Here is a 21,076-nt window from a genome sequence, read left to right on the forward strand (position 1 = left end):
CACCCAGCAGCCCAGCCTGTTTACTAATGAAAACTTTCCACAGGCGCGTCATCGTAACATGAACGCCTACGATCACGTCACAGGAGACGGCCCCTCCCCCTCCCTCAGAAAGCAAACACCACACAGCCTGTCAGGTGTGTGTGTGAGTGTGGGTTCACTTCGGTGTCCGTGCTAATTATGTAGAGCGGGAGCAGACACACAGCTGGCATGAGCAGCGTGGTCTAGGCCCACACCCACTCACCATGGGGTCCACTCTGTGCGAGGTCACACTCAACCACCGGAGGGAGTGCTCTATTGAGGGGGAGGGTCTAAAAGAGAGGCACCTGCCCCTTCCCCTGGAAGCAGGGCAATGTGACAGCCTTGGTCATGTCAAGCTTTTCTTTGGCTGCATTTCTTTTTTACAGGTTTTTCATGCTAGCTTGTTATTCTGATGAAGCTTTTTCAGCAGTCACTGTAACTGCAGAACATCCACTCAACCATGAAAGCTGTTTTTACTGATGCTGCGTGAGTCCAGGGAGCACAGGAAGACAGGACACTACTACAAAATAAAGCAGGCACAGGACACAAGGATCATGACAACAGCATGTTGAGGCTTCAGGGCACTCGGATTCCTTCAGACGAGCAGTATGGAGGCTTTATTTTACTTGTTTAGTGACTTTTAAAAACTGCTTCCCATTCAATTCAAATGTTTGAGGTGAGATTATTTACCTGTGGAAGACCAGCAGTGTTGGGCCAAAGCAGCTGGGAAAAAAACTAAAACAGGACAGAAGCACCATTCTGGAGGTAATTAATGCACCAATCAGAAATCTTTGCACCTTCCAGTCGTAGATTTCCCCCTGAGAGCACGCGCCCCCAGGAGAGATACAGAAGAGGTTTTATGTAATATAAAAGTCAGTGAAACAGATGGATGGAGGGATGCCAAGGCTCCCTGGAGGTATTAACAGGAAATGAGAGGGACGGGGACAGACACTGAAAGCTGATGAAAACATCAGACGAGCATTTAGTGGATGGGATGAAACATTTGGTGATTGGAAAGGATTACAGGATTACTGACACAGCTGACCGCACGGAGAGTCTCCCGCCACCGTCATCACCAAACCACATCACTCGGTCTTTGAGTCTGTCTCTGTCTTTGTCTCATCCAACCGAAGCAGAGGACATTTCCTTTTCCGCACCAGGATGGACACATCTTGGTTCCTCAGCAGAGGTGGGTCACGCGTCAGGGGAACGGGATGCTTTTACATGAAACATAGAACCAAAGCGGAGGGTTCCTATTTAGATGGAAACTGACTTTAATTCATTTTTGTTATTTTGATTGTGGTTGGCTTGAGTTTTTATCTTCATAAATGCAGACGTGTTGAAGTCCAATACCTCCTACTCTATTTTTAAAGAAGTACTGACATGCAAATATCTTTGATGGTCATTCTGTAGGACAAACAATAAAACCTTATAGAAAAGGACTTCTTTGTATTGAGACGCTTGTGAAGTTGTAGCTGCTTTCGTGGCAGTGCTGCAGTCAGAGAGGACGAGTCCTGCTCTGCGCTGATGACTGCGATGATGTAATTATACTTGATTGGACAAAGGAGGTGAAATGTGACGAGCGGCCTCAGAGAACCAGACTTTGACAGCAACCATGCAGTGAGGCTGAGTGGCTCTCATGCTTTTTACTGATTGCGTGCATTGCATTGCACGAGTCTGCCACTAATCTGTAGGCTGCCGACTTTGATGAGCGGAATCTTCCAGATGCAGTAAAACATTATGATGGCTTATGGAGTCCACAGGTCTCTACGGAGCCCTGGAGAGGCCACTGACAGAGGTTTTTTTTTGAGAGTGTATATTTCGAGACCTTTAAAGAATTTTCTTATATTGAAGCCACAAGATATAACTTGTTCCCTCCAAATTTTGGGAGGCCACAATATTTGAGAGGTTTTCCCTCTGATTTCATTCATTCTTAGTTACAAGATATAACAGTTATATAGGTATAACGAGAATTTAGTTGTTCTTAAGCCACAATGTAGAACTTGATACCTCAATTGAAATATTTTGAGGGGTCTAGCTACAACTTGTTCCCTCAGTTTAAATAATCCTTGGCTTCTTTCCTCAATGTAGTTATTTTGAGGATTTGTTCCCTTGAGTTGCTCCGGGGCCACAGGTTACATCTCGTGGCCTCTTTATGGCCACTCCAGGGCCCCGTAGTCATGGAGCCACTGTTGACACGGTCTGATGGACAGTTCTCCCTTTAAGTCACACTGGTGGACAGGGAGAGCCCAAACACCACTGAGGGAACGTTCTCCCTGCCAGGACTAAAAGCAGACTAGGTTCCTGCACCATACCAAATATGACTGCTCCTGGCTCCTGATGTGACCGCCCCGGTTACGTAAGATGAATTAGGTTTGTGGTTCGTCACACTGCTGAACATAAAATACAAACAACATATATAAACATAATTGTTCTGAAAATTAGAAAAAAATGGTTCTGAGTAGAACAGTGGAAAAAGGTCCAAGGAGTGGGTGAGGCATCCACGTGGTGCACTGTGACTTATAATGTGAGAGGAAGGTTAGAAACACAGTATTCAGAGGTATTTATGGCTCCTTAAACTTAGAGTTGTATGTTCATGGAAAGAAAAACTTGTACTCTTTTTGGTTTTTTTTACGTCCAGTTGCTTCAATGCTGACCTCGAGCATTGCTGAAGTGAACCGAAGAATCAAACTCTGAAGCTTCACTCAGGGATCTACACTCCTCCCCTGAACGAGCCACCCAAGGAAACATGTGCCTCCTCTTCCTCGTCCTATTCTTCATTCTTTTCACCTTTTATCTGCCCCCTTTCCTCTTCCCATCTGTGGAGTGTTCACAGTCATGCCCACACCAGTGCCTTTGCTACGAACACACTGACCTGGTGGACTGCCGTGTCCGTGGGCTTGTGCATGTCCCCAGGGGCCTCCCACACGGCACCTGGCTGCTCGAACTAGGAGGAAACAACCTGAGTATGATTGGCACCCGAGCCTTCACCGGTCTGTGGTCACTACGGGTGCTGGTGCTGACCAACAACCAGATACAGGACATTCAACCACAGGTATGAAGAGACAATGAGATGGACCAGAAAAATCTCTCGCTTACAAGGGAAAGACTGAGATGTTTTAAAATTCTGACTTTCTGATTCTGTAGTGTCACAGTGAAGATGAAGCTTTGAAAGAGTATTGAAAGTAGTTGCGGTGTTCAGTGTCAGAGCTGAATTCCCAGCAACTGGGGAGAAGAAGGTGAACTGAAAATGAAGGTGATCTGGGATGACAGTATCCAGAATGTCAGTCCATGTGTACGCACTGCAGAGTTGAAGTATAACTTCAAGTTCAGTCCATCCATCCATTGTCTTCCGCTTATTCTTGTTAAGGGTCGTGGGGGGGTGGAGCCTATCCCAGTGGCTACGGGCGAGAGCCGGGATTCACCCTGGACAGGTCGCCAGTCCATGGCAGGGCCAACACATAGAGACAGACAACCATTCACACTCATACTTAGGGTTGATTTAGAGAATCAATCAGCCGAGTCCCCAATTACAGGGAGAACATGGAGACTCACACAGAAAGACCCCGTGCCAGAGCTCGAACCTGGAACCTTCTTGCTGTGAGGCGACAGCGCTGACCACTGCACCACCGTGCCGCCTTCAAGTTCAATATAATCTGAAAATAGTAGTTGTGTCAGATGAAGTGTAAGTGCTGCACACTTAAGACGGCTGATAGATGACCCTAACCTTTGACCTCCAAAGGTGGCTCATGCTAATTTTGATGAGACTCCCTTGAGGAGTTCCTGAAACATCGCATTAACAACAATCAGACAAACAAACTGACTGAATTCCGTCCTTCAGAAAACTGATGGATGACTCAGGTAAAGCCCACTTCACACTACACGATTTTAGGCGTCGGCAACTTCCCTCCCCCAAATCGGGGTGAGGCAGTAACGACAGCAGCGACCAAAGTAATGAGGTGTGAACTCGAAGACAGTGGACTGGGAGGTCGCATGCCGCGCATAGCAAACTGACAGGGAAAATCATGTAGTCTGAACACTCCCGTCCGCCGACAAATCTTGTAGCGTGAACAGCAGCCCGATTGAGCGTCGGGTGGTGTGAACAGCAGGGCGCGTCGCCGACCAAAAAAGTCATGTAGTCTGAACAGGGCTTAAAAGATTAAAGATGGAAGGAGGAAGGACTTTTGGAAAATAAGAACTCTGTCTTTCCACAGGCATTTTTGTCATTGTCCTTCCTGGAGAAGTTGGATCTGAGCTGGAACCAGATAACAACTCTGCCTGTCGACTTCTCAACCAGTCTGTCTGCACTCAGAGAGCTGCGACTGGAGCACAACCACTTACATCATTTATCAGGATACAGGTGACGCAGTAGCCCATCCCTCCTCACTATCTGACTCCATATTCCTCCCAGCTCCCTCCAGATCATCCTCAAGCCTGAAACACACCGGGTCCATGACCTGACTTGAGTCAGTAATCTTGGGAATCAGTCTCAGCCTGACGTGCTTGTGACAGTGCAGCGCACCTCTAATTTTTCGTGGCAGGTCCATTGTTTCCAACACTGGCACCCCAAAACGTGATGCAAATGCACAGTGAGAAACTACGACATCAAACTCCTCCTGCAAGTTTCCTCTGAAACCCAAGCACAACTAATTTCAAGGATGTGATTGGGGGATGTCTGATCTACATTAGTTCCTAGAGGGCAAAAAGAACAACAGAAGTTGATGCCATTTTACCAAAAAGGCAAAGTATGAACAACCTAGAATTCTCAAAGCAACCGTGTCTGCGTTTGAAGCCTGATAGACAACGAAGATGAGCTCCACAAGTTTTCAAGCACTTACTCTGCCTCTGCTGGCATGGCTCCACAGCCCCACCTGCAGGCCTGGAGGGTCACGTTGTCACATGAGAGACGCCTTTAGGCAACAGGCTCTGCATCATCAAACATTCTTGTGAAAACAAAATCCCAGTTCTTTCTGTTATGCATGATCCTCCTTTTTTGTTTTGTTTTTGCTGCAATTCAGACAGTTTTGACTTGTGCTTGTTTCTCTGAGACATTCATATCATGAACTGAAGATTCCATCTTGTTTGTGATTTTTGGGACGTCCTGTCACTCTCATGTTCCCCTGACAACTTTCAGATGGCAGGCCAGAAAGATTTGGCTCATCTTGGTTCAATGACCTTTTATGTGTGACCCCCTACAGTTAAGCACTGTGTAAACCACAAGTTATGTATGGATTTATGATTCAAGTCATGCAAAAATCATACAAATGCACAAAGGGTTACAATCATCAAATATGAGTTGTTGACCCTTTCGACCCTATTTACTGATGCTTCCCCTCCCACTGGACAATTGTTCAGCTGAGCAGTCGTAGTGAGTGGAGCTCCTGCCATCCATTCACCGCCGGCAACAGGGCTATCATTTAGGTAGCCTTGAAGTCTCAACTCAAGATCAGCTGCTCTGCTTGTAACTGCACGGACCGTTTCCAGGCGTCACTGTGTGTTTTTACTGTGCTGCACCATTTGGAAGCATCTATGTCTCTTCATTCTCCACTTTTGTTTTCCGTGAGCTGCGATGCCGGGAGAGTTACGTCATAGTTTAATCCGGTGTCTGTGAGTTTGTATCTGGGAACTTCCGTGACCCTCAAAACTCTTCTTTCCGCTTTTTTTTTCTCTTCCATTCCAGAGTATGAGGAAAACATTGAACTTTTGCGGTGGATTTCAGAGAGACTGAACGAACAGGGTGCCAACGAAAGCTAGCAAAGATGTTATGGTCCCTTGTCTGTTCATGTGTTGTTCCATGCTCCTGCTCCACGAGTGTCATTTCAATCCATTTATGCAGAAATGCAGTTTCTTCAGTGAAACAGCGGTGGAGGGGGGGTAACTGTGTACTACACAGATTGACTGATGCCAGGCAATACTTGACTGTCTGTCTGTCCGTCTTTCAGTCTGGAGTACCTGGACAACATGGAGAAGCTGGACCTCAGCCATAACCGGCTGGTGTTGGTGAGCCCTGGAGTGTTCAGGGGCCTCTCCCGCCTCAGACAGCTCTACCTGCACAACAACAATCTAACCGTGGTGCAGCAGGGGAGCCTGGATATGCTGCCTGGACTGGAGGTACGGAATTACTACTGTGCGTACACCATGTTGTCTGATTGCCTGTCTATAACCCGAGTGTGTGTGTGTGTGTGTGTGTGTGTGTGTGTGTGTGTGTGCGCGCGCGCATGCGTGTCTGGGTGTGTGTATGTCTGGGTGGGTGGGTGTGTGTGCGCGCAGGTGCTCCAGCTGAGTTATAACAACATATCCCAGATCGACAACGGCGCCCTGGCTCCTCTCTACAGCCTGGCTATTCTTGCTCTGGAGGGCAACAACCTCCATCACCTCAAGTTTAAGACCTTCATCAGTCTTCATACCACAGCGACACACATCCAGCTGTCAGGTGGCAAACGTCACTGCAAGCAGCAGCCATGTCCTTGTTTGGTCTTGATTTATGAAGAGGCAACAGTCAATTTCATTTAAGTCAATATTCACGAATATTCAATAATTTCACCTTTTATGATCATGGATTTCACTGCTTCATAGTCATTTTCTGACAATAAATGGGTAAAAACTACACATCAGAAACCACCAGCTTCACATCTGCCGTTGGGCGTATTGATTAATAGTTGTTGAATTGGCATGATAGGCAGTTTCACGGTCACCATTTTGGGCCATCCATCCATCCATTTTCTACCACTTATCCTGTTCAGGGTGGTGGGGGTGGAGCCTATCCCAGCAGCCTTCCCCCTGGACAGGTCACCAGTCCATGGCAGGGCCAACACATAGAGACAGACAACCATTGGCTCTCCCAGCCACGCCTATGGTCAATTTAGAGTCTGGATTAACCTGGTCCCTCTTGATGTCTTTGGACTGTGGAGGAAGCTGGAGTACCAGAGAGAACCCAGCAGGAACAGGGAGAACATGGAGACTCACACAGAAAGACCCCGTGCTCCAGCCGGGGCTCCACCCACAACCTTCTTGATGGGGGGCCTCAGTGAGGACCACTGCTCCACCCGGCTGCCTAAACAAAGACTCTGTTAGAAGAAACTGATTAGAGCCCTGTTCCATTAGGCTGGGCTGCAGCCAACGGACTGGTTGTGATGTGACGTGGCTCAGAGGTAGAGTGGCTGTCTAACAACTGAGCGGTTGCTGGTTTGATCCCCACTTCCTCCGGTGACCATGTCCAAGTGTCCTTGAGCAAGATACCGAACCTCTACTTGCTCCAGATAAGCCTGTGACGAACTGGCAACCCGTCCAGGGTGAACTGCTAGGATAGGCTCCAGCCCCCCCCCCCCCCCCCACCCGTGACCCTTAAAATGGATGGATGGATGGATAGATGGATGGATGGATGGATAGATGGATGGATGGATGACTAAATAGATCACTTCTCAAAATTTTGTTTCAGTTTTGTGGTACTGCTAAAAGAGAAGAACCAGAATATCAGAAGGAATGTCATTCCTCCCTGGTTCCTAAAATCAAAGCATGTAGTGCGAGGCTGTGTAGTGACTTCTAAAGTAATAAATCAATTTCAAAATGATCAAAAGCTCTAAAAGGTCACTAACGTACAGACTAAGATCCTTTTTTAAAATGGGGCTTAATGCTCGATGCAGTAAAATGGAGCCACACTTGAGACTTCACTCATTTGGCAGAACCGAGCTGTGTTTTCATGAGCCTTGTGTTCCCTTCAGAGAACCCCTGGAGCTGTGACTGCGACCTGCACCGCGTCTTCAGTAAGATCCTGCATGTTCGCCATCTCCACATCGACGACTACCACAACGTGACATGTCAGGACCCGCCGCAGCTGGCCGGGGCATCACTGGCTTGGGTGGACAGCCAGCTCTGCATCGCAGAGACCGCCACCGTACTGGTCATCACTGTCACCGTGCTGGTCACTGTGGTGGCGGCTGTGGTCATGGCAGAAACAAACAGGAAGAGGAACCATGGAAAGAACTGGGATACTGAGTCACAGACGCAAACCCAGAGCCCCCCATCCTAAAGGGAAGAGGTGTGGAGCAGGATTCACAAAATCCAGGGTTTGGTTCATTTCATGATTACTGTGCTGAACCGTGACGAGCAAACCCAACAGATCTAAAGACAAGGAAGTCTGCAGCGTGCTGTCCAAGATGGCTGCCACAGGTCGATAGCTGTTCTGCATCATTAAATATTTGAAAATGTTTGCAAAGCTCTGAATGTACAGTATATTTTATGTACTGCTACGGCTGCTACTGTTTGTACAGGATACATTAATTTATTTTTCCATCCTTTATCCTTCTGGTCACATGATCAACCACATGATAGGGTTATATTTGAGAGGATATGATTCATCCCCGTCATCATCCCCGTCACCATGTGATGCAACACTACAGTGTAAATATTTCAAATAAGGAATCGATGCAATAAAATTGTTGCAAATAGATGTAATGCAAAATGGTGAAGGAATTAATCTCACAGCTCGTAAATCAGTCACTGTCCATTCATCTTCAACTGCTTACAGTATCTGAAGCAGGGCTGCAGAGGTCGCAGCACGGTGAAACACAGAGGGAAGCCATTTTGGCCGCTTGCATCCGCGATCTCCCTCTTTTCTTTCAGACACGACCCATATTTCAGGTGAGAGAAGGAACACAGACTGACTGGTAGATCGATAGCTTTGCCGTCTGCTCAGCTTTTGTCTAGTTACAAGGAGGCAGTGAAGCCAACTCAAAACTGCTCCTGCTGCTCCGATTTTTCAGTCCATCTCACACTGAGTCGTTATATTTCCTGAAAAGAGGACCCCAAGATACTAGAACTTGGGGGGAAGGACTCATTCCCTACTTGAAATGGTTGCTGGGAACTCCGATTTAGACGTGCCGATCCTCACCCCAGCTGCTTCACCCTGGGCTGCGGACTGATCCAGAGAGAACTGAAGGTCACAGACTCAACCAGTCGACATCATTCACACAAAAGAGTGACGCAGTCCTCGGCCCACCAAACTCCAACCCCCTGCCTCCAACCACGACTCCGCCTCCAAATCCTGTACCTGGAATTCCCAAACAGGATAGGTGACAAGGCACCCCCCCGGGTGGAGGCTGACCCCCATGGGGAACGGGTCTGACTTATGGTCAGAACTCAAACCCAACTCTCACTCTGGGCGTGCACGAGTAGGACCCCCTGTTGAATTAAATAAATTGGATCTTTCCCATGAAATGCCAGAAATGTAGATGGTTCAGTTTAGATTTAGATTGACTTTAACATTTTGTTATACTGCCTATGTTATTGAATTTCAACTCGTAAGTTGCAAACAAGTCACAAAACAGAACTTCTGAGAGGTCAACAGAGGCACTGAACATCAGAAGCACACAGCTTAGTCGCGGTGGCGTTGAAGTGATGCGTGCACGCTGGGGTTTGTTCCGATCATATTAGTTTTGCACTCCTAATGACTGCCTTCACGGTAAAAAAATAAAAAAATTAAAGGAGTCGTCATGACTGCTGATGATCTTCAGAAAAAAAACAAAATGTTTCAGTCTTATAAATGTTTGTTCACCACCGGTCTTGTGTTTGGCAAAAACTGAAAATCCAGCGTAAAAATCCCAGTGGGTTTTGGTCAAGGGAACATGTGACGTACCTGTCAGGGAGGTCTATTTTTATTATCATTAAAAGATACCTGAGCACCACAGAAAGCTCGACAGCTCCTCTACATGTTTGAAGGGAACGCTAAAGCTGCAGCTCAGTGTGCAGAGTAAGAAGATTAGTTCACCGGCCCAAATGTCACGGACAGCAGCTCAGTTATTGTTCATATGGATATAATCCTCCTCTATCCTGTCTGCTGACCTTCATATCAGTTTCTCTGTTTGGTTGTCAAAGGATTTCATCAATAAAAGTGAAAGAAAAAAAAACAACCCTCGTGAAGAAACGTTTATTAGATCAACCTACATCCACACCAGTGTCTGCAAACAGCAAAAGCTTGACCACCAACAACTAATCTTGTAGTCCCCAGAATCCTCATGGGGGCCCCTGAGGGGACCTGGAGAGGTTCACTTCCCAAATATATTCAACGCTTTTCTGGTGTAAATGAACTCACCAACTGTTTAGCTGTCCTTTTTAGAGCCAGACAAGAGGATAGAGAGACCCCCAGAGACCTGCTGACTGCTAGTTAGCTTAGCACAATGAATAGTGATGTATGGGAAGCCTCAGTGTTCCTCTGTGTCGCCTGCTTAGCTTCCAAAAACCTCTCTTTAAAAAAATAGGTCATGATTAGTTAGCAGTTTCCGAGTTGTCAAGAAATTTTCAGCTTCAAAAAACGAAACAAATCGGTATTAAGATCTAAAATGGGGCCAAGTCCGTGCACTCGAGGTAGGCGTGAACAGCAAAGACATTCATTTCAGTGGGCTTCAGACATTAAAAACACAGCAACACACATCGACTTGCGCCTACCTCAGGTTGTGGAGACAAAAGGAAACCAAAGTACAGCGTAGTTACAAGGCAGCCAACTCCGATGTGCCAAGGTGAGGACATGCAACACTTCTGATATGACCAACACCACACATACAAACTAAGGTTGTTGTTTTTTTGCAGGTTGCTAAATACTCTGTCCTTGCTCAGACCAGGCAGATGCAGTCGACGACGGCTGGCCAAAGATTTGAGCAGCAAATCCCTGTAGGAGTGAGTAGAAAGGAGTTCCAGCTTCTGTATGAGGCTGACTCAGAGGTGACAGCTTCTTGCCATTTCATGTTGTTATTGCATAGCAAATGTTATTGAAAGGCCCAGTTCTTTAGAGGCAGGCACAAAACATTTTTTTTGTCAGAAAAGTGTGGTAACCTGATAACGTCTGACTTCCACAAGCATTCGTTGTGCTAAGCTAACTAGAGGTCAGCTGGTCTCTGAGGGCCAAGAGGAGAGGAGGCCTCTTGTCTGGCTCTGTGGATGGAAGTGAAGAAGTGCATTTCCAAAAGGGTTGCCATGTTCCTCCATTTAATATCGCAAAATCTAATTAACAAGGTTAGGACACTGCTCGTGCTGGGGGACCTGGGCAGAGACCTCCATGCTTCTCTGCACAACGGGGCCCCTCTTTGTTAAGCATTTATCTTTGCAGTGTGACAAGCTGGCAGCGGTGCGGACAGAGTTCTTGATGAGGAGCATATGTCTCTGGAAGCCACTGAGGATTAGCGCTGGACTTATGGGAGGAAAGATAATGTGACAGAATCACAGCCCTGTCCAGGTCATAGAAGGAAAAAAAAAAGAAGCCAGATGTCACGATGAATAATGCTGGAATATACTTATTGACAGTGTGTGTGTGTGTGCACGCGCGCACGTGCATGTGTAGTTAAATGGACAGAGGCAGACTGAGAGCGAAGCCAGAGAGCAGACCTCCATTATCACATATCAGCGATTTCATCCTAAGATTCCCTCTGAAAGGTCAGAGTCCCTCTAGACGTCGCCGGCTGGATTTCTACAGCAAGTGAAGAATAATAAAATAGCAGTTTGAGGCAAACAAGAGGTAGTTCCAAAAGTTTCTGAGCCCAGCATTGCGTAACTGCGCGTCAGTGAAAACTGCAGGACAGGACTGATCATGCCGTGAACGAGGACCTCTGTGGCTCTTGTTGAGGTAACAGCATTTAAAGCTGGGCAGAACAGACTGGAACAACAGGGATTAGAGAGAGAGATTTACGTGTAGTGACTGAGAGCAGAGAGAAGGATTTACAGTCAGGCAAAAGGTCCCATTATGGAGAATTGGATTTGGTCTGACCGGGCCCAATTTCTACAGCAATGAGAGCTGATAGCTGATGGGGAAACACACACCTTTTGTCTCATTTCCTCTGCCCGTGGCAGAGTGTCATCACTGGTGTTTGTCTGGCTTCGCAGGACAACTCAAAAGGCCGTGGTTGGATTTTGAACGTGAACTTCGGTGGGATGATAGAAACGCCGTGAACGATGTCAGAACTGGTCCAAAACCAGGTCCACATCCGATGACGTCACAACAACGCATCACAACAACCACCATGGTGACTGTCACTAAAAAGTGTTCCCTCGCCTTTCAATACGCTGGTGATCATGTCCTCTCTTTCTCTCCCCGTCTGGACTCAGCAGCAGCAGTAAGATTTAGATTTCTATCGCTGTTGGTTCTTGACACAAGAGGAGGCGGTCCAGACCAAACGCCCCACATCTGACACAGACAGTGTCCGCTAATGACAAATGAAATGTGATAGTCATGTTTTGGCTGATTGGTGTATTTGTCTGACATATTCAACAACTTGGGCTGCACGGTGGTGCAGTGGTCAGCACTGTGGCCTCACGGCAAGAAGGTTCCGGGTTCGAGTCCCGGCTCGGGCGCAGGATCTTTCTGTGTGGAGTCTCCATGTTCTCCCTGTTCCTGCTGGGTTCTCTCTGGTACTCCAGCTTCCTCCACAGTCCAAAGACATCAAGAGGGGACGAGGCTGATTGATTCTCTAAATTGACCGTAGGTATGAATGTGAGTGTGAATGGTTGTTCGTCTCTATGTTGGCCCTGCGATGGACTGGCGACCTGTCCAGGGTGAACCCCGCCTCTCGCTGTAGATGCTGGGATAGGCTCCAGCCCCCCCCGACCCTTAATGTGTAGGAAAAAGCGGAAGATGACGATGGATTCAACAACTCAGTGAAACACTCGATGAGGACTAGGAACCTGTTCCAAAATAGCGGTGTCCATTTCCCTTCACTCTGAGGGTGATGGAAACACACCCGTGTCTGATGCACATAGATTCTCAATTTGCTTTACACCAAAAAAAACCTCCACAACGCACAACAGAGGACTCACACGCCCGTCTCAGCTACAGCTGCTGAGCTTTTTGGCTTCACTTTCAGCAACAAAGGAATGGCATTTCACCTAATTTTGCCGGTAGAACATTCCAGGAAGATGATGTAATGACTTAAAAGGAACAGGTGTTATTGGAATATAGACAAGAGACCTAAAAAGGAGTTCCTGACCTAAACTGTCCCCTAAATGTTTTCAGAACTTCCTCACTGGTCCCTGAATATCTGAAAAGGGACATCACTATACTCTTTAAAGACCTTTCTGAAGCATCCCCCTTCCATATCCCACATGGTGATGTCCTTTACAGCCCCTGGGATCTACTCAGCACATTCTAGGAATATTCCATGTCCAGCAGCCCCCCTCCCTGAGTCATGTTGATGGGACGAGTCCTGCCCTGGATGCACTGCTGTGCTTGTGAAGGAGCCGGTGGGAGGCAAAGTCCCAGCAGACGCAAATATGAAAGACTTATTACAATGGCTGAGTATGAAACATTGCCAGCTTGGGAAAGTGAGCAGTCACACCTGAAACAGCTCAATAGGACGGACAGTCCCTGAGCCCTCGTGTGTGTGTGTGTGTGTGTGTGTGTGTGTGTGTGTGTGTGTGTGTGTGTGTGTGTGTGTGTGTGGTGGGCATGAGTTAGTCAAACAGATTTTGTAACAAAACAGCTGCTGGTGGACTTTGCCTGCTGGGCACAGAGCCACTCCAACAGAAGCCTGGCAGGTCTGTCAGTGCTGCTCAGGTTTGCAGGAAGATGAGCCCCACCAGGATCCTGGTCAGTCCGGCTTCTGCCTGCCTGCCTGTCTAATCAGGTCACTAATTACAACTTTTGGTTATGATCTGGTTTGTTGGGGTGTCCTTTGTTGCAGATGTACTCTGTAGTGATGGTCTCGTGTGTAACCATGCTGGCTGCTGCGGCTTCAGTGGGATCTGTGAGTGACCAGCACTTTGAACCTAAAGCTCAGCGGCTCAGCTCTCTTTAAAAGGCTCCACATAACCAACTGCCTCCTTGACCTTCTCTACAGATGCCCAGTCAGACAGCAGCCAAATCACAAGGTGGGCAGTGTGTGTGTGTGTGTGTGTGTGGGGGGGGGGGGGGGGGGAGTGCATGCATGATAATTCCTGATCAGTCTGTATGTGTAAGTGTGTAACATACTGACGGTGTTGTGTTGATGCATACGTGTATGAAAACATTAACACTTCCTGTTTTAGTACTGCAAAGATCCCAACCATCTCAATGTTAATGGCGTCTGATGATATGATCTTTATGTCACAAGACAACAGGCTTTGTTAACGAGATAATAGAGCAGGATAATTAACTTGTTATCTTGACAAAACAGGACAAGTACAAAATTTACAATTAATATCAAAATAAGGGGGAGGCACGGTGGAGCAGTGGTCCTCACTGTGCCCCCCCAGCAAGAAGGTTCCAGGTTGGAGCCCCGACTGGAGCACAGGGTCTTTCTGGGTGAGTCTCCATGTTCTCCCTGTTCCTGCTGGGTTCTCTCTGGTACTCCAGCTTCTCCCACAGTCCAAAGACATCAAGAGGGACCAGGTTAATCCAGACTCTAAATTGACTGTAGGCGTGGCTGGGAGAGCCAATGGTTGTCTGTCTCTATGTGCTGGCCCTGCCATGGACTGGTGACCTGTCCAGGGGGAAGGCTGCTGGGATAGGCTCCACCCCCACCACCCTGAACAGGAGAAGATGGAGGGATGAAAATAATGGCTTCTCTCTCACAGTCAGATTATTATCAGGAGTTACAAGTTCTCATCTCATTCTCATGAGATAACAAGTTTCTTATCTTGGGATAACAAGATAAGAAACTTGTTATCATGTAATTTCGTCTTAAAAATGTTGTTGTAAGTTCAGCCTTTTTTTGACAAATCAAAATATGGGACATGTGAGCTCGTTAGGAGGGAGGCAGTTTTAAAGTGGTGATTTGGAGTTAAACTGTAATGGGCGTGTAGTTGTATTTGTGGTTGTAGTTGTAGTTGTGGTTGTAGTTGTAGTTGTGGTTGTAGTTGTAGTTGTAGTTGCAGGTGAGTCTGTGGACATCATCTCCAAACCAAACGGTGTCGGCCGAGCGATGTCATTCACGTCCTGAGGTGAGTCGGACAGTGAAGGTCAAGCTGGTTGAAGCTTGTTGATTTCTTTAGAGACGACCCAGCCAGCGCTGTGGGTGCAAGCTTGGTGGTTCTCAGTGGGGACTGTAAGCTCTGACTGCCTGTAGTGGAAGCTGGGAGCTGCAGGAGCGATCGCTGCAGACCACAGCCAGCCTCGTGTCAATAGACGCTGGTTCGATTAGATATTGTCAGAAATGAGAAGTGGCAGTGAACTTTTGGATGACGTGCAGATGTGGGGCTGTTTTTGGTGGTGGCGCTGAGCTCATCGAGCATGTCTGCATCCAGGTGTTGGCGATGGTCCACAGCCAAAACTACCTTGCCTGGACGAATTGTACTGAGGTTTGCTGTTGGCTACAAAGTCTCTGTGGTCGAAGATGAGATGTCAGCAATGCAAGCTCCTCTTAGCAGGGCCGATAAAACGATTCCAGCAACCGAACTCCTAGGAATGAATCAAAGTGCAGCTCTGCTTCAGGCAGACCACTCCCTGACTCTGAGACTGGCGTCACTGTGCCACGAGTGACGTTTTCACACCGATCTCATCAAGTATGTTTGAACTGAACTCTGGTCTGTTTACTCTCTTTTGGGTCGGTGTGAATGCAGCGTGCGATCTTGGAACAAAACTTCTGTGTTTGGTTTTACTCCTGTCCCACATTTGAATTTATCCTGGAAGTAAACAAACCGTCCTTCATTCACCCGCAAAACCGGCGTGATTCCTGATGAATGAGCGGGCGACAACTCTCATGTTGCCACTGTCGGTATATTTTGGTGCAGATGATATTCTGCCTGTGTGAAACCAAACTAAGAGGGAAAATCACCGAGTCTCATCCACTGATTCGGACCAGAGCGGATAAATGATTGGTGGGAAAACGCTGTCAGCGCTGGGATGTCACCATGGATACAGTGGCACAAACACAAGAGCTTCCAATCAACGTTGTTTTACTTCCTGTTGTGATGGGTGACGAATGATAATCTTCAATCTATGTCCCAGGGGACGCTGTTCTTTTTTTTGTCACTCACCAGGGCCAGCTGAGAGAAGTCCTCTTTGACCCGATTATCTTCAACCGGGTTTTGGTGAACCAGGGCTCCGCCTACAGCAACGACACGGGTGTGTTCATCGCACCAGTTGCTGGCATCTACCAGTTTGTGTTTGCTGCCCAGCTCTGCCGTGGAAACTTCAACAATTTTTGGTTCTTCATGGTCGGCGGGGAACGGAGAATGATGTGCCATGCACAAGTACATAAGACAAACTTGTTACCAGAAATCGAGAAAATGTAGCAAACAAGAGGAAGCTAGAGTGATGCATGAATGCGGTGGAATAAGGTTCATGTCTATATTTGTATATCCTTTGACAAAGAACAACAGCTTAGAGACAGCAATGGTCCAAGAACCACACACTCAGATCTGGTGTTGCCATGCGTCCTGAGTGAGGCAGTCTCAGGTGAACAGCTCTGTGTCCGGTGTGAACGCACCAAGGGGGCACTGATCCACGGAGGGCCTCCCCTCAGAAGCATGGGAATGGAACATGGCTATGATGTCATCTGCAACAAAGGTTGCTTCCTTCACACCTTCACGTACAGTTCTGATGTGAAGTGGTCGATAGAGAAATGAAAACATCCCGGACTCCCCCTGGTCATGTCGTCGACTCCAGGGCTGGAGCGTGGTTTCGGTAGTGGAGCTTCATGTATTTCTGCATTTATATGTTAATTATTTTTCTCACTCTCATTTATTTTCGTCACTAACATTCCCAGCATATAAAATGTAGATATTCATGGCACAGCCAAACACTCCGATACCAGTTACTGTTACACTACGTCCGAGGGTTTTGAAAGTCATAATCTGTGTACTTGTACGTCTGAGAAGCAGCTCCGTGGTATTATTTGTTGCTATGCTCCCATATTTTTTCAAATTAATACTTTGTGGACTTCAGCCGAGAGGTAACATGACTAAAGTGAACGAATACGATGTCCCTGCCTCCAGGTATCTGGTGGGGACACCACCCTCAACAGCTGTTTCTTCATGGAGGAACTGAAGAAGGGTGACCGTGTGTGGATGCAGCAGCTACCAAAGAGTTGCGCCTGGGCCAGCGCCACCTCCCAAACCATCAGCTTCTCTGGGGTGTTGCTGGCAAGCGAGGGGATATCAAAGGTGGGAGGGAAGTACCCCTCCTGTCCTCTACCCAGCATCAACAGGAAGATGGCGTCCAGCTCTGCAGGCCTGGCTGCTGCTTTGTCCAGTGTGACTCTTGCTCTGCTGCATCATTTCCTCTGACCTTGAGTTCCGTCTGTTTTATTTCATCGTCTTGAAACGTGGAGCAAAACTCTCAGGAAATTGATGTTTTTCTTCTCCAAAATGATCTGTGTTTTATAAAACCAACAGTCGTACAATTTTTACTACAGTTTTCCGGTACATTTTTTTGTGTGTATTTTTTTTTTAGGTGGAAGCCTTCAAGTTAAGTGTTTGTTTGGAATGTACAAACCAAATCAAACAATATCAGCAAAAATGCTCCAAGTCCAAATGATGGCACTCACGTTGGGGTGAAGGTCTCTCCTGGCTGCACCCGACCGCCTCCACAAGATCTCAGTGAATCCTAAAGACCAGGACAAGCCAGGAGACTTCTCAACAGTTTTTCACCACAAGCAATCATGATGTTGCATTTAGTTTTACACTCAACCTACCAAAAGTAGCTGACTCTCTTTTCTGACACTGCCAGAAGGATGAACACCAGTCAGATACTCACCACAGCCAGAATAGAATAACGTTCCAGGCAAGAACAGAGACAAGCAGACAGAGACAATTCTCACATGTTGTTTCAGATTTGTTACTGCTGTCCTTTAACCAGGGAGCTCTAGTTGAGTCAGGGCTGTAATAACTCTGGCTTTCCAGCAGATGGAGACACCTCGCCAATAACGAACAACCTGGGACTCCGTTGTGTGGCACATGCTTGCCTTAAAAATGCATTGTGAAGCAATGCCGAGGCCTCATTCATGAAATGTTCGTGTGCACAAAAACCGAAGGATTCTTTTTAAACCTCAGTTTAGTCTGCCAGACAGCAACAAAAGCCTGCTGGTACCTCTGCCATCGTCTGTTTCTCTTCCAACACGGCCATCAATGTCTGTACCACGAAGCTGAGGCTTAAAAAGCAAACAAAGGTTCTGTGCACAAACACGTGTGTGTGCAAGACTATTTCACAAATGAGGAGCATTGTGGATTCCTGCGAAGAATGTCTGATGATAAAATATCCAACTTAACTCATCGCTTACATGAGAACTCTTTTTCTGTCATAGCATTCCTTTATTAACAGGATGCTGTAAGTTTGTTCCTCACGTTTGACTGATCGTAAATGTTCTGCTGAGCTCCACATCTCTGGCTTCGCCTGTTGAATTTCCTTAATGATAAACCATTTTCTAAAATCAATTTTTTTTATAGGGGAGGCACTCAGTGGTCAGCACTGTCACCTCACAGCAAGAAGGTTCCGGGTTTGAGTCCCGGCTCGGGCACGGGGTCTTTCTGTGTGAGTCTCCATGTTCTCCCTGTTCCTGCTGGGTTCTCTCTGGTACTCCAGCTTCCTCCACAGTCCAAAGACATCAAGAGGGACCAGGTTAATCCAGACTCTAAATTGATCGTAGGTGTGGCTGGGAGAGCCAATGGTTGTCTGTCTCTGTATGTTGGCCCTGTGATAGAGTGGCGACCTGTCCAGGGTGAATCTCGCCTGTAGAGGCTGGGATAGGCTCCAGCCCCCCCGCGACCCTTAATAGAAAGGAATAAGTGGAAGACGATGAATGAGCTTTTTGATACATTAAGTTAAATGATGTTAATAGTACAGTCATGGATCCCTGTTATAAATATCGCACGCTGAATCACGGTTGAATGTGCACCTGGTAAGATTTTAATTGTTAGGAGCTCAAATATAACGATCAGGACGTGGCGGCGGAATGTGAGGAACTATGGATTCAGCTGGATTCATAGGTGGCTCTTTTGAGTGGAAGGGAAGAAGGAGCTGTCATGTAGAAAATCTCAAACTCATACGGCTGACCAGCTCTTTCTGTTTCTCTGCCTCCAGAGAGCATGCAACATATTCGTCATGCATACGACAATAAAGGGCGATCACAACTGAATACCTGGAACGCCTCCAGACCACTCCCCTTTCACCTCTACTCTGTTTCTAAACTCACAGTTGTGTGTATCGACGCCTTAAGTCCAGTCCGATCGGTTCCTGTGCAGATGTGTAGAAGTCACAAATGAATGATGTCAGGTCCCTGTTAGTTTCAGCGAGGGTAACAGCAACTCTTGCCGTCCATGTATATTTTTGCTTACAAATAAATTCATACACAAGTAGAATAACTTCAACCCTCCACAACACCCACCCCCCCCCCCAGCAGTTAAAACAGTACTTAACATCACAAACAAAAGACAGACACGAGACCCATGAACACAACCACAGTTCCCCCGCCAGCAGTAGTTGCGAGACATTCTGTTGACCTTTACCCAAGAATAATGTCGGAGGTCGCTTCTTCAAGATTTCCGTCTCTCTCACTGAGTACGCCAAACTATTCCACTGTGAAATGGCTCTAATACAGCAGTCTGACTCATTTCATTGGTTCTAGGTTGGGCAGTTGTCACATGTTTGCTCTGAGAAAATCGTATGATTTATGTTCCTAAATGAAATGAGTAGACTTGAGTGTTAATCTGCCCTCCAGCTTCAGCCAGGCACGATAGGCATGTGTTTGGTCTATGTTTTCTCCAATTAAGAGTAACAGTGAGAGTGTGAGAGTGTGTCAAACGGCTGAGGGTGATCATCATGGCCTCGTCACTCTCCACATGCACTTGTTACTTTCCTTCTTCATTTCCGTTTCCAGGATGGAGTCTAAACTCTCTCTCACCACGTTTCTGTACAGGGACATTCTTTCTCCTTGGTGTCAGTACTGGTAAACAGTGGTGAAGCATCCAACTTCATCATCAATCGCAAAACTGAAGGAACTTGTCTCCACATGGTCAGATGGTTTGGAAATCTCCGGCTGGAAGCTGAATTGAAGTCATAGTGCCCCCTAGTGGTGACAGTTGTCTGACGTAGCCACCATCATTTGATTTTCATTAAGTATAAAAACACTGAGCGTCCTTCACGTGATGTGTGTGTCCTCTAGCGCCACTTAGTGGAGAGATGACTTGATATTTGCACTCAGAGAGCTCTTTATGTGACAGTTCTCTCTCTTTTTTGAGAACCATCTTCAACCTTCCGCTTTTCTCCACAAGATCAAGGGGGTTCTTTGAATCTGAGACACAGGAGTGTCAGGCTCGGCGCAAGTAAAACCAAAACTAATGGCAACTGGATTCCCATCTTATTTTATATCTTTGCATACCTGGCTTCACCTCATCACTGATGTTTACACTCAGTGAGGAGTCTACTGGTGGGCAGAGGGGTTTCCTCGCTCCAAACAGAGCCTCCTCTGTCTCTGAAACCGGAGAGGTCAACATTCCTCTCTTCAGGCCTCAAATAGACCCAGATTCTTGCAGAAATAATTCAGGCTCCCACTGGGAGTGCAAACCTATCCGCTGTTCTCTGGGTTTCTGCCTCCTTCAAGGTGGACAATCGGTGTCTTTGTGAAGCCAAGCTGATGCCAACAGGCTGAAGAGCAGGTCCCCCCACCTGCTCTCAGTCCTGCTGCCTGAGCTGTGCAAAGCCTCCGTGTTGCTCTGGAAGAACTCTGGATTATCTGAGGAAGACACATGAGTTTGGCTTCATGAACATCTCAGAATCACAGATGACGCTGGAGTTATCTCGGTGGATTATGGGAATTCACAATCTTCATTTTCACACTGGATTTAAAAGCTGGGAGAAATATCATCATCACGTTTGGATTTGCTGCCAGCGTCAAAGAGCCTGCAGCATCGGAGAGGTAGGCCACAACTACTCCTCCCTTGATCCAGACACAGTACATGCTGCTCAGACGTGAGCCCCTTTCATTTAGACATTTTCACACCACAGAGAGAAAACAATCTGCACCCAACATGGACAAAAAACCTCAGAACAAACAAACAAACATCAAGAACAACACTTTTAACAGACTCTGAAACTCGTCTGAGCTTTTAAGCAACCAAAGCCAGCACAAAACCTTGATTCAATAGACTCTGGGTTAAAAAT

At 47.0% G+C, this 21,076-nt stretch overlaps 2 protein-coding genes across 2 annotated transcripts; both read left to right on the plus strand.

Annotated features, from left to right (window-relative positions):
* Window positions 1–381: 381 nt before the first annotated feature.
* Window positions 382–9,878, plus strand: LOC147245703 (uncharacterized). The gene is made up of 6 exons (XM_086185765.1): window positions 382–1,207; window positions 2,660–3,073; window positions 4,233–4,378; window positions 5,961–6,129; window positions 6,289–6,451; window positions 7,740–9,878. Exons 2-6 carry the CDS (start codon window positions 2,768–2,770, stop codon window positions 8,045–8,047), a joined length of 1,092 nt encoding a protein of 363 aa, XP_086041891.1. The 5' UTR covers window positions 382–1,207; window positions 2,660–2,767; the 3' UTR covers window positions 8,048–9,878.
* Window positions 9,879–13,515: 3,637 nt separating this feature from the next.
* On the plus strand, window positions 13,516–18,817 carry LOC147245704 (uncharacterized). Its single transcript, XM_086184590.1, has 5 exons — window positions 13,516–13,588; window positions 13,683–13,745; window positions 13,839–13,869; window positions 15,926–16,170; window positions 16,915–18,817. Exons 1-5 carry the CDS (start codon window positions 13,568–13,570, stop codon window positions 17,203–17,205), a joined length of 651 nt encoding a protein of 216 aa, XP_086040716.1. The 5' UTR covers window positions 13,516–13,567; the 3' UTR covers window positions 17,206–18,817.
* Window positions 18,818–21,076: the final 2,259 nt, after the last annotated feature.

This window comes from Aulostomus chinensis, chromosome 18, assembly GCF_037954235.1.
Source record: "Aulostomus chinensis isolate RoL2024-O1b breed Wild chromosome 18, RoL_Achi_v1.0, whole genome shotgun sequence".
Lineage (NCBI taxonomy): Eukaryota > Metazoa > Chordata > Actinopteri > Syngnathiformes > Aulostomidae > Aulostomus > Aulostomus chinensis.